The 13,429-nt window shown below is 35.3% G+C and overlaps 2 protein-coding genes across 3 annotated transcripts; both read right to left on the bottom strand.

Annotated features, from left to right (window-relative positions):
* Positions 1-3,898: 3,898 nt before the first annotated feature.
* On the bottom strand, positions 3,899-8,468 carry LOC121235292 (GMP synthase [glutamine-hydrolyzing]-like). Its single transcript, XM_041131625.1, has 6 exons — positions 7,762-8,468; positions 6,649-6,899; positions 6,089-6,464; positions 5,850-5,981; positions 5,591-5,766; positions 3,899-4,500 (listed from the first exon to the last, which is right to left on the bottom strand). The coding sequence occupies exons 1-6, from the start codon at positions 8,317-8,319 to the stop codon at positions 4,377-4,379; spliced, it is 1,617 nt and encodes a 538-aa protein (XP_040987559.1). The 5' UTR covers positions 8,320-8,468; the 3' UTR covers positions 3,899-4,376.
* A 736-nt stretch (positions 8,469-9,204) lies between these two features.
* On the bottom strand, positions 9,205-12,738 carry LOC121234329. 2 transcript variants are annotated; one of them, XM_041130234.1, is made up of 7 exons: positions 12,057-12,738; positions 11,305-11,391; positions 10,965-11,168; positions 10,631-10,786; positions 10,056-10,106; positions 9,774-9,920; positions 9,205-9,684 (listed from the first exon to the last, which is right to left on the bottom strand). In XM_041130234.1, exons 1-7 carry the CDS (start codon positions 12,243-12,245, stop codon positions 9,307-9,309), a joined length of 1,212 nt encoding a protein of 403 aa, XP_040986168.1. In that variant the 5' UTR covers positions 12,246-12,738; the 3' UTR covers positions 9,205-9,306. The 2 variants fall into 2 exon arrangements, with proteins under 2 accessions (XP_040986168.1, XP_040986169.1); XM_041130235.1 differs by having other exon boundaries at positions 10,733-10,786.
* Between the last annotated feature and the right edge of the window lie 691 nt (positions 12,739-13,429).

Genomic DNA, 13,429 nt, shown 5'->3' with positions numbered 1-13,429 from the left:
GACAAAGCAGAATATTTAACTACAAGTTGTGATTTAAATGATTTTATAACTACACGTGCTTTAATCCCCAAACGAGTATATAGAAGACAAGATTAGGTTATTGTAAAAAGGATGAAGTTTCAGAACCAAATAAATAATATAGAACGCTGACACAATGCTTACATAGCGTTGCCATGAGAAAAATTCTTCTCATCGGTCACTATTCACTGCCTCACACCCTACACTCTATAAAAAATACCTTCATAGTCTAAAAAAAAGCTTTAAGTAAGGAGTGTGTAAATTAATAGTAATTGATACATAGAATTACTCGTCCCTCGATTATGTGTTGTGAGCCCATCAGTTTTTTTTCTATAGAGATGTAATTGTTCAGAGGATAAAATATTAAAAAAAACAAAATTATTTGAAGACTAATGTTTGAGAATTGAGAACTGTAACATGTAATTAATCTATAAATATAGAAGATTTTGATATGAATTGTAAAAATGAAGAAGTTAGTTGTGGTTTATTTTCAAAACCTTAATTATTTAATAAAACATGTTGATGCATGCGCATTTTCATTAGATCACTCTTTTCATCTCAAAAGCAGGACCAATCATTGATCTGATAACACCAAGCAAAGCCACAAAGGTGAATTATTATTATTCGGTGGCAAAAGATCATTGTCTGGAAAAAAAAAATTAAAAATTAAAAAAGGGTCTCCTACGGCTACCCTAACAATGAGTCAAAGACCTTAAAAAGAAGAGAAAAATAAGGTGAGAGCATCGATGAGTCCCTCTTTTGCTTGTTCGTCAAAAAAGAAAGTGGATTTTCAAAGTAGAAGAGGATTTGGCCTTGCTAAGCAATAATGTCCAAACACGCATGTAGGAGATTTAAGTTGTTTTGTTTTTTCAAACTTTAATTGATTTTCTTTCACATGCTTAGTCCTCATAAATCCCTTTGTAAATCATGGGAGTTGTCTCCATCACCTGAAATTCTATACAATTTATTAATAGAATTATTTTATTTTTAAGTTGATGTGTAGGACACATCATACACGTCACTTAACTTGTAAGATTAAGATTTTAAAATTTAAATTCTAAATTAAATTATATCATATTAGAGCATTAGTAATAACCTACGCATAATCAAAATTTAGTCAAGATTTTGCTAGCTTGCTTAAAATGCATCTGCATCAAGCTAGCCATATCTATAGTAATTTTAACTTTTACATTCTTGAATAGCTAAATATAGCCAACCCAAATCTCTAGCCAAATCATTTTTTCACATTAAAATATTTTTCTTCGGAGAAGCCATCTTATTTCTCGCACTCAGTCATCTTAGCTCTCCTTGTTGAAGATGAACTCAGACTAATGAATCCCTATGTAATATTTTGTGGTAGAAAAATATTGGGATTATGGAGGGGACGAAAAGAACAATGTTGGGTTTATAAGTTTGCAAAAAAAAAAAAAAAATTAAAGACCGTTAAAAAATCATATAAGTTGAAACAATATGAATGTTAGAAAATTAATGTGTATTTTGTTAATAACAAATAAATATTTCAATTACCATTAGAATTAAAATAAATGAAAAGACTAAAATCGACATTTTAATAGAATAATAATAGATTTAGAGAGTTTGTTATTCGGTGTTGTTGAAAAGTAACTAGCTAAATTAGAAAAAATGAATTTTCTAGTCAAGTTTTAACTAAAGAATGACTAGGTCACTACTAATGCTCTTGATATTTTACTGGGTATGCTCTACATACCGACTTGTGAATATAATTTTTCTTATTAACAACATTCATTATAACGTTTATTATGAATCATTTTGAATTTTGATTGTCCAACCAGATGTCTTGCTCCATGTAAGGATAAAGGAGACATGCATCTGAACCGGCATTCTGTCCAATGATAAACAAGAAGATCCTCGAGTTGCTCCCTTTCGTGCCATTATATTGAGTTTTCTTTCAACAAAATCATGTAAGCCGCAAAAGCTTCTAAAGTGAGTGTGGAAAGGGTAGGAAAAGATAATTGCCAAAGCTTCCCATTTTCAAAGCCATAATTATAGCAATGAAACAGAGACAAGAAAACAAGGGGAAAAAGAGATCCACTACATAACATTACCCACTCATCGAGAACAGTAGATGATGTCAGAACACACTGAACATAGTTGAATAATTTCGTCACTAAGAACCATATTTTGCATCAGCATAATCAGATATGAACATTCCTGCAATTCAACTGTTCTATATAATTGCTAAATCGATAGGAGCTAGCTTTACTTTACATATCAGTGCCAGTCAGTATCGCACTCAAGATTTTTATTTTATGACATTATACATGGCATTCCGCAGGTTTGTTTTTAGAGTGAGTGGTCGCAATGAGTGGTATTCTGCACACAACTCCATGCATGTTGGCACTATGTTTCATTCCATATAAATGGAATTGGATTTTCAGCCCCTCAATGTTCCTTACTATTGACCCATGTTTCTCTGCTCAAATGTACTTTCCTAGCCTTCTCTAGAATTTTCTTTTTTTATTTTTATGTCATGTAATCTCTCCAAGGCAGAGTACTTCAGACCCACTACTGCTGCAGGGTAAATCTCGATCCCGTGCATTGCACCCTCGAAAATTTTCCTACACAGAATTAGTTAAATCGCCAACTTTTCATTAAGAGATATGGTCTAAAATGATTGTTTGCACTTATGAGATTTTGAACCTTGAAGGGAGTGATTCTCCAAGACCAAAGCTTTCGTCACTTGGACCAACCTCGTGAGGTTGTTATGTAGAATTCAAATAAAACTGGAAACAATACAGTCGTAAATTCCCAAGCTGCCCCTTCCACTTTCTTATAATTGAGCCAAGTCGATTATTGAATACTAGAATTATTTTTGTTCAATTTTTATTTGAATACAAACCAAGTGTAAGCTTATTACCTACTTATATTTAATGTTCACGGTCGAGTTATTTATTTTTCAAATGAGTTAAAGTTTATTCATGAACTGTTATTGAATGAAAAAAATACTTTCATTATCAAAATCTTATCCATTTTCATAGATTATTATTGATAAATAATTACTTGATTATGTTAAGATTATATAATTGAAATTAGTTAGATCCATAACGTATTTCAATCCAATAATGAGTCTCATATCAAAAAATGAATGTTGCTTCTAGCAATTGGAGCTTGTGGAGAGATCAACTAGAACTGTTCATCCAGACCGAATTTTTTCACACACACATACCAAAACAATTACGCGACAGGCCGAACTATTCTATGGAGATACTCGTGCTCTTTTTCTACTTTGGGAAAAAAAGATCCAAACATGCATACTATCTCTGTCTAGAAGCAGTATTTTCACAATTGTGATTGATTAATTACATGTAAATTGAGTTCCTTTCATGACAAAAATGTTAAGGCTGCAAGGGGCGTGAAACAAACAAAAGAGAGAGACAGAGACAGAGAGGGAAAAAAATGGTTCCAAAACCCGTATTCACCTGGGTTCCGGCCCCGATCCGAATTTGAAACCCGGGTTCCAGTCCAGGTACCCAGGTTCTTGGGCAGGAACTAACACAAACAGTCATAAGATCAGCTACGTACCAAAGAAAGATTATAACTTTACTTCCAAACTTTGGAACCGATTTTGAGCTAATACAATATCCATATAGTTTATATATACATATGTTAAGTTAGAAGTAATATTATTACAATTGCCAAGATCTTTTGGATTAATCGACAACACCTTAATTTCTCACTAAAAGAACTAAGGATTGAATCCCCCTCCCCATGTATCAAAAAAAAAAGAAGTAATATTATTAAAAAGCTATATGAATTTATGCAAAACAAAAGAAAGGCAATTTTATATGAATTTGACACAAATAAATGAAACTAGTCTTAAAATCGGTTAAAAAGCCCAAGCTCTGGCAAACATATTTCATAATGTTATTATAAAGTTATAAAAAAATATATAGTAACCAACAAACAAAAACACACCCACATTGTGTTGGAAACCAAAAATGAGCATTTTATGTGCAAATTAAGCATAACAGTTGCATACCTTTCAAGGCAAACTAGATTTTCAGAAATCATTACAGCTGAAATGTAGAACAATAAGCTATCATTATGAAGTTTCCACAAAGAATGTTCATGGCGTTGTCCATTAAGAATCATTTACCTTATAGAGAACCAGGTAACATTCCTGCAAGCAGACTTCAATAATAAATCCATCGCACTGTAAATTTTGATCGACTCATATTCCTACTGGCCAACCTTTTTAAATGTGATGCAGTAAAGCGGCAACGGCAAGAACTGATCATACAAGTAAACAACCTAGATCCGTATACAACCACAGATTTTCTAACTCACTCCTCATCGTACTATAAGCTTTGGATATGGCATCATTCCCACTCAATTGTTGATGGAGGCTTTGATGTAATATCTTGAACAACTCGATTTACGCCGCGAACACTGTTGCAGATCTTCCGTACAACATCAACAAGGAACTTGTGCTCAAAATAGTACCTGATATTTCACAATTCGTAAGGGGAGAAAATGCATGACATATGAGAGTTTTTTGATAGGTAAGACATGAGAGTATCTAAAATTGCATTGATGATAATTGAGAGTAATCCTACATTAGTTTTTGAAAGATTGCAGCACGACAGTCAATACTCAATTCAACAGTGGAGAAGCCTCACTTAGAAAGTGAGGACATGTACAAGCTAACAAAAATATACTCATAAAAAAAACACTAAATAATTGTCCATCACGATGCTTCTTGGTGGTATACATATTCACAAGGATGGAGAGCAGAAGGATAACATTTTTGCAGAGAGAAAATGATATGCTAAATAAGAGGAGGTGACAAACTAATGCCCTCTTCATCACTCAAAAACATCTCCCACCATCTTGTTCACACTCCGTAAAGCTTGTGTTTGGGTGCTTGCTAGCAGGTTTTCACATCTTTTTTGGTCTTCACCTTATCCTAGGTAAGCTTCAGCTAAAAAAAGTCACGCTGCTATTACCTGTCTAGTGGCATGAGGGGAAAACATATGAATGCTAGACCTCAGTTCAGTACGTGTGCACGCCCGACAAGAATGTGTCTAGGATATACGGCTTAAGCACACATATGTCTAACTGCATAAACAGTCAAAGCTGCTCAATCTTGAGCTGTCTCAAACCCCAGCTCAAGTTTTTTGAATTCACAAAGCATTCCCAGTCTATGGTTCAAAAGAGTCACCAGAAGCTTTTTTTTTTTTTATAAGTGAAAAGAGTCACCAGAAGCTGAGGAGAAGTTATGAAGGAAATTCCGTATAAAACATATCCACGTAAAAAATAATGATAAAGAAACCTCTGTTATTGACAGAAATAAGGACACTTGTGTGCTATAAGCTCTTCCATAATAATATAATATACCTCTCGTGTACTTTCCATATGCATGCACAACCAACTGGTAGCAGGTTTGAGTAATATATTATTTATTTCACCAATGGCTGACATGACCATATTTTCCAGAACTTGCATGCCCAAATTACCCAGAAAAGGTCAATATAAGGTAAATAAAGTCATATGGCAGCAATGTATATAAAGAACAAATTGAAGAAAGTCTCACCAATCTGCAGTCATTCCATCTTGACTTGTAACAGCTCTCAGAGCAACAACATGAGAATGTGTTCTTTGATCACCTTGAACTCCAACCGACCTTACTGGTAAAAACACAGCAAAAGCTTGCCATATTGAATCATAAAGCCCAGCATCCTTGATGGACTGAATGAAAATCTCATCAACCTGAAAGAACATTCATAAGGGAGAAACATTAAAAGGTAAAACAAGAAAACCAACGAGTCCATCCAGGGATAAACACCACATACCTGCCGGAGGATATCTAAGGCGTTGCCTTCAGTTACATCACCTAATACTCGTACTGCAAGGCCAGGCCCAGGGAATGGATGGCGCTTCAGAAATTGCTCCGGAACATTCAAAATCTTTCCTAGTTGACGGACCTGCATATATGACAAAGCAACAACCAAAATAACATCACTGCATAATAACATTACTGCATGATACAAATCACACAGATAAGTAAATATAAGAAGGTTGAAATGGACACCTCATCCTTAAATAGAAGTTTGAGCGGTTCAATGAGTTTCAGTTTCATGTCCTTAGGAAGCCCTCCAACATTATGATGGCTCTTGATTGTATGGGAGTGGGTTCTTCCAGATCCAGGTGGCGGGCAAGATTCAATCACATCCGGATAGAGAGTCCCCTGGACCAAGTATGCCGGTTTCTTTCCTAGTTTGCCCTCCAACTCTTGGGCAAAGGCATCAAATATGGAAATAAATTCCTTCCCAATAATTTTCCTTTTAATTTCAGGATCTACCACACCTTTTAACTTGCTAAGAAACTGATCCTTTGCATCAACACAAGTAACAGGTAAATGGAGATCCCTTTTAAAGGTTTCCATCACACGTTCTCTCTCCTTGTACCTGTAGGAAACAGAAACCATTGAAAAAAATCCTGAGGAAGACACCAAGAGAATATTAAGGAAGCTTACAACATAAATAAATGTTACCCAAACATTATCCTGCCCTTCATTATTATATAAATGTTCAGCAAAACAAGTATGGAACTGAGTATTGTTTCCTCAGAAGAAGCTGCTGGCACTCTCACCTCAATAAACCATTGTCAACAAAAACACAATGAAGCCTATCTCCTATTGCCTTGTGCACAAGAGTAGCAGCAACTGTGGAATCCACACCACCAGATAAGGCACAGATCACATGATCTTCGATCCCTACCGTGCTTTTGATCACATTTATTTCTTCATCCATTAAATTTTCCATCTTCCATCCAGCGGCAACTCCACAAACCTCAAACAGAAAGTACTGCAATGTTTCCATTCCTTCAGGCGAATGTGTCACCTATACACAAACATGCGCAACGCTGCTCATCAGAAACAACTTTGATTTATGAGGGGAATGAGACAAACTCAACTTTCAATACATGCATTAACTGTGTTCCTTGTCTTTTTTTTTTTTTGTTTTTATCAGGTTTTACTTGACTGATGGCAGGCGGTAAAGATGGGGAAAAAATTTCATTGCTCACACTCATCTAGCTCCACATTAAACCATTTGCAAACCCAAGAAACTTATCAGTCCCATCTATTTTCCGTTTGGATTTGGAAAGTGTTTAATCTCATCTCATTTCATCATTACAATTTTCTTAAATTTTTACACAAAATATAATAAACAATTCAACTTTTTCAAATCTCAATTCAACATTTCAAATCCCAAAATAATAATAATAATATTAAAAAATAATATTCTAACAATATTTTTTTCAACTTTCATCTTTAATCTAAAACCATCTTATCTCATCTCTAAATCCAAACCAGCTATAAAACGTTCATATGATCTGAAACTCCACAAAGAAGAAAGATTTAGGTCCGTTACATAAACAGTTTTATCTCATCTCATTAGTATAATTTTTTTAAATTCTCACACAAAATATAATAAATAATTCAACTTTTTTAAATCACAAAACAATAATAATATTATAAAATAATATTCTAATAATATTTTATTCAACTTTTAATTTTCATCTAAAATTATCTTTCATTTCATCGCACTGTCCAAACGGGGCTAAACATGACCTACGTACTAAACAAAACACGCCAAAAGCAATTTCCAAAATAACTTCTTTTTACGCCAAAATATAACCAGAACCCACGCCCAAACCAAATTTCACTTCGATTACAAACGTGTTAAAGCAAAACACAATTACCTCCGGGTGATACTGGAGACCGTAAAACCTCTTAGCCCGGTTTTCGATGGCGGCCACCGCACCCTGCTGGCTACGCGCCACAACCTCGAACCCATCGGGTAGGGTAGCAACCTCATCGCCGTGGCTCATCCACACGGCCTGCCTATCCCCTACCATTTTCGACCCGAAGAGCCCCTGGGCGGCATTCCTCTCCACGTGGATCTCCATCCTCCCGTATTCCTGCTTCTCGCCGACCCTGACCTCGCCGCCGAGCCTCTGGACGATTAGCTGGAGGCCGTAGCAGATACCCAAAACGACGACGCCGTTGGACTGGGCCCACTCAGGGAACCCGGGTTGGAAGGAAGGAGAGTCGGGTGTGTGGACGGAGTGGGGCCCGCCAGAGAGTATGACAACCCGCGGGTTGAGTTCTGTGATGGCGGAGAGCGGAGAGGTCCCGGAGATGCAGAGTGAGAAGACAGAGAGGGAGCGAATTCGGCGGGTGATGAGGTGGGTGTACTGCGACCCGAAGTCCAGAATCAGGACCAGGTCCGATTTCACGGCCTTGGGGTCTACGGCCATGTTTCCTTGGTTTCGGAGTTGGCTGTGGTAGCTATGGCTGCTAGGGTTTAACACAACACAAACAAGCAAAGGTAGAATTTTTAAGGATTTTCCTAGTGGTAGGGTTTAGGGGGAGAGTGGCGGGAAGCGGGCCTGAAAAAATAAAAATAAAAATGTGGACCTTGTAAAAGCTACAGATAATAGTAAATACCATTTTTCTATTGGTCTCGACAATATTAATGAATTTGTTTTTTTTTTTAAAGAATATTAATGAATTTATATATTTCATATATAATAATATATATTTACACATATGATATTCTTAATAGCCAAAAATTCATATTCCTTTGGAAATTCCTTCTTTATCATTAATATATATTTACATGTATGATATCATTACATTCGCATCCAATTATTTTCAATTTTTCAAAAAGATATTTTGATAAAATAACTTATATATTTTGCAATATAAAAAAAATGTCATTTTATAAAAATATTTTTAATTTAAAACATAATTATATTAAAAATTATAAAAATAATTATACTACTATGCGAGAGCCTACCACATTAGAATTGAAAAATTATACTCATAATTTCTACATCACATACTACACATAATTTTTTATTTTTTTCTCTTATCAAATATGTGATATATAGATGATGTGTAGAAAAATTCAATTAATTTAACAGGTATAAAACAAAAAATAAAATAATAATAAATATGATGTGTGAGATGATGAGTGACAAAACTAATAAATACTTTTATGACTACATCATGGGCGCGGGAAACAGTTGGTAAAACTGAAGGAAGAAGACGGACAAGACGCAACTGTGTCCCACAATAACCGGTATGTTTTTACAGACCATATTCTTCAGAAATTTGGACAGGAGCATTCTCATGTGCAATTTATACAATGACATGTCCTCATATTTTATTAGCAGATTCATTCAGTACATTGTCATTGCCAAGCAGGAACAGGAAGGAAGAAACCTGCTGGTCTTCTTCACCTAACATGTGCAATTCCCATGCCCCCCAAAATAAACATGATGTCCCCACTCATTATCCTTGCGCACATTATGGATGGCATTGTAACAACATGGTTTGTCTGCATAAATTTTAGTATCACTGTCAAATGGATCGACGAACCCATTTATCTCTTTATTGATGACAACTTTGATCTGATTGATATATGCAGACTTCCCATAACCTTCTTCTGGGAAATGGCCGCTCCCCATTTCCGGGCTGCCTTCTTTCATGGGGCTGTAAACCTGACCTCCCCATGAAATGAAATCGGCACCCTCGGCCAAATTTGTGAAAATCGCCTTTGGCCAATAACCTACATACTTGTCTTGGAACATGAACCACCAATTCCCTGTAGTTTGATCCTACCATGAAAGTAGCAATTTCAGAAAAGATTCTGAAGTGTGTCGAGTTTTCTACACTGAAAATGGGAAAACAAAGGAAGGCAATTCACCTGGTATAAACTGATTAACATGTCATATTGAGGACCCTCGTATGTAGAAGTTGGTAGAAGTGAGAGGCCAAGGGTTATTTCGGAGCTAACTTGTACAAATCCGGGGCAAAGAATATTGAAGCAGCCACTCTTTTGGTAACCATCTGCCTGCGAGGTTTTATGGTAACATTTCAATGGAGAGAACAAAAATGGTAAGAGGACACTTGCTCAAGAAGTCTTGTATGACATGGATTGACATGGAAAGAAGCAAAGCAAGTAGGGAATATGAAGTTTAAAACTTACAGTCCAGAAAGTATATAGCCTGCTGTTGTTTGCATATAGAAATTGATTGACCTGCAAAGGTTTACGTAAATGCAAGAAAAGAGAAATAAGCATTAAGATATTAACCAGATGGTACAAATTCAAGGCAATTTAAATATCACAAAATTTAGTCAGCATGAGCTAAAGAAGTAAATCTACATTGCCATGGCCTTTCAAGGGTTGCAACAGTAGCAACCAAGTAGTCGCAGACCATATTTAATTTAAAAATTATATAAATAACTTTTAAAACATTTATTATTTTTAAATGTTTTAACTATGTATAAAATGTCTTAGATTCATTGTAGACCATATACTGCAAATATCAAGAAAAAATTAGAGGAACCCATCTTTGTGAACCCATTTTTTCATTGTACCATCAAATAATGAAGTTAGTCATATAATATATGACTAACCACACACATGCTATCGTGGGTTTGTATTTTTTTTCCCTCAGCAGGTGTGTGGTGTAGGGCTGCTAAGTAGAATTTTTCTATAATAAAATTTTCAGACTGAACAGTTACTGAAAAAATTGGTTTTGGTTTGCAGCTGTTACTTACTCCCCACCCAGCCTGTATACTGTTGGTTTCCTCTGCATGACCATTTACAATACACATTCTAGCCAAGCTAAATTGATCAGCCGTCACGGGAGGGTTCCATACATTTATGCGTGCTTTTCCTCCATAATTTGGGCTTTGGAATGTAAGGGCTGCAGACTAAATGCAGAAGAATGAAAGGATTAGAGAAATGAAAAATTACTAATACCTCTTAAATCAATGATTCACAAAAAAAAAAAAAACAACCTATATAAATCTTTGATGACCCCTTAGTTTCGTATGCACAAGTTTGCAATCAAGAGGGCTAGGATGTATTTTTAGTGCCAGATTTACTTACATGATGGCCACTTATGTCAATTGTGGAGGTGTACCAATGTTTGTAATTCATTCCCAAGGATTTTAAATAGTTTTCCATCAGCAGATCTTCCTTTGTACTCCTTCTGATGGGCACCGATCCATGTGGGCATGATATGTCGTTGGGCACATCATTTGAATGTGTATCAGCTCTTGAAGCTTCATCTGGAATGGTTTCAGGTTTCATCTGGCATACAATCATACAGCAATAGAGATTAACCTGATGTAATCCAAGATGTTTCTCAGAAACTAAGCGGATAAAGCAGACGTAATCCGAGATGTTTCAAGATGGAGAAAGACTAAAGAGAAGAAACATTGCTCACCTGAATTGTATGGTTTTTTAGCAAAGGATGATCAAATGCAAGTTGTTTATAGATATCAACACAATCTACAATATCTCCATATTCAGTCTGTTGATCAACCAAATAAATACATGTTAATTTTGAATTATTTGCATGCAGGTACCTCAAGGTGGTCAGATGGAAAACCTAGAACTCTACTTCCAAAACTTAGTGAAACAACCACAGCATTAATCTACCATTTCACGTAGGCTATGGCTGCATCAGAGTCCTAGTAACAAATTTAGTATTTATATTTTATGAGAAGTTATTAGTAAATTTTTGGCAGACTCCTACAGCTAAATAAATTAGTATGTGTTTTATGAGAAAGTAATTAGTAAATTTTTGGCAGAGTCCTACACCTACAGAAAAGCTCAATAATTTTAAAATCAATCAGAAAGTTCTCTGTATTCACCTCAGAAAATATTTAATATTGACAAGCAAGAGATCAAGGATGAATACGTCAAATTCATTTGAACACAAAAGAGAATTTGCATAAACATGTCGTTTTAGTAAAAAGAAAGCATTCAGGGTGACAAAACAAAGCCCTCGACAAATTTTAAATTTTTTAAATGTTTAAAAACATTACCCCTGTAAAACCAAAAAAAAAAAAAAAAACATTACCCCTGTTAGTAATGACAAATTAATAACAGAAAACATTTCTGCAAGTACAAAATAAATGTGACTTCCCCAATTCAAAAATAAAGATGGTCTAAACTAAAGAATCCTAAACATACCTGGAAACTCATTATTGCAGGTTTATTTAATAGTTTGAGCTGTCTATCCAGCTCCAAATCTTCTTCCTTTGACAATGCTCCCCATCCTTGGACTGCATCTGAGTCTAAAAGGAGAGCAAATATTGCCAGCAGTAAAACTGTTGTGTTCTTCAAATATTTAGCAGCCATTGTCCTGAATCCTGCATCCATTTTTCCTTCAATAACTATGAACAAAAAAAGAATGTGAGTTCTTTTAAGACAATGTAACTAGCTAAGAAAGATAACTTTTGACGATTTTTATTAGAGAGCCCCCAGTCTTGACAAATAGAGTCCAACTGATTATTAGCTGTCTTTGGCTGGCATTTGGCTCTTTGAAAGCAAATAAATTTCCATTCAAGCTCAATTCAGATAACCTGTTATTGTTTTTTGTTTGATAGACAATAAATGTGTCTCTTATATGGAAGGATTTTTATTTGACAAAACTCAATTTTAAGTAAGCACTTTCCTACAGGAGTTGTATTCAGCTTTGCACCAAAGGGCATAAATGATTTGACTGTTAGATTGGGCATGACAGATCATCCCTCTATACTAAATGCAGTTGGTGTCATAAACGAAATAGAGACCTCCATTCCAGAAGGGCCTAATAAGCATGTGTCCCCGAAAATTAAGTTAATAATGAATAATGTGCACAATAACTTTATTGTGTTGTCTTTTTTAAGAAGCAGAGGAAGTTTATAGAAAAGAAAATGGCACATACCTGTATATGGAAACTATACAAGAGAAAATCTGAAAATTCAATTCCTGATTTCCATTTCTATAGTTGGGAGATTCCCACCCTTTTTTCATAACTTTTTATGATATTTTCCATTTCAGAGTAGCAGGAATGAAACAAACCAGCAACATATGATGCGGGAGGATCAACCCTCTTCAATGGGATTGCTACGAGCTAGAGTATCAGATGCTTTTTCAGACAGATTTTCCAAGCAATCGACCCAACCATTGAAAGTAATATTCTCAGCTCCTAGAGCCTGAAATATCCCAAAAAAGGACCAAAATAAAATAGAAAATAAATAAACATAAAATAACTGGACTGGACACATCCAACTGAATAGAGAGGTTTTCACCAATTCCAGCTCCCCTTCCGTATTTCTCTGACATATCTCGGTTTCTAGGAAACTCTCTGAGCAGAACTTCCACAGGGGGTATCCTCGAGAATTCAAGTTGAGACTAGGAAAAAAAACTCGTAAAACCAAGCAAAAGCAGCAATACCTTCAGGCTTCATCCCCATGTGGAGTCTATCTGGTTGTAGAACATATCCCTATCACGGTCATGAATTACACAATTAGTACATTAAGATGCAACTAATAATGGTGAGTGTATATTCATATGAAAAT

This window comes from Juglans microcarpa x Juglans regia, chromosome 6D, assembly GCF_004785595.1.
Source record: "Juglans microcarpa x Juglans regia isolate MS1-56 chromosome 6D, Jm3101_v1.0, whole genome shotgun sequence".
NCBI classification, from domain to species: domain Eukaryota; kingdom Viridiplantae; phylum Streptophyta; class Magnoliopsida; order Fagales; family Juglandaceae; genus Juglans; species Juglans microcarpa x Juglans regia.
This window is presented reverse-complemented; position numbering and strand designations above follow the sequence as displayed.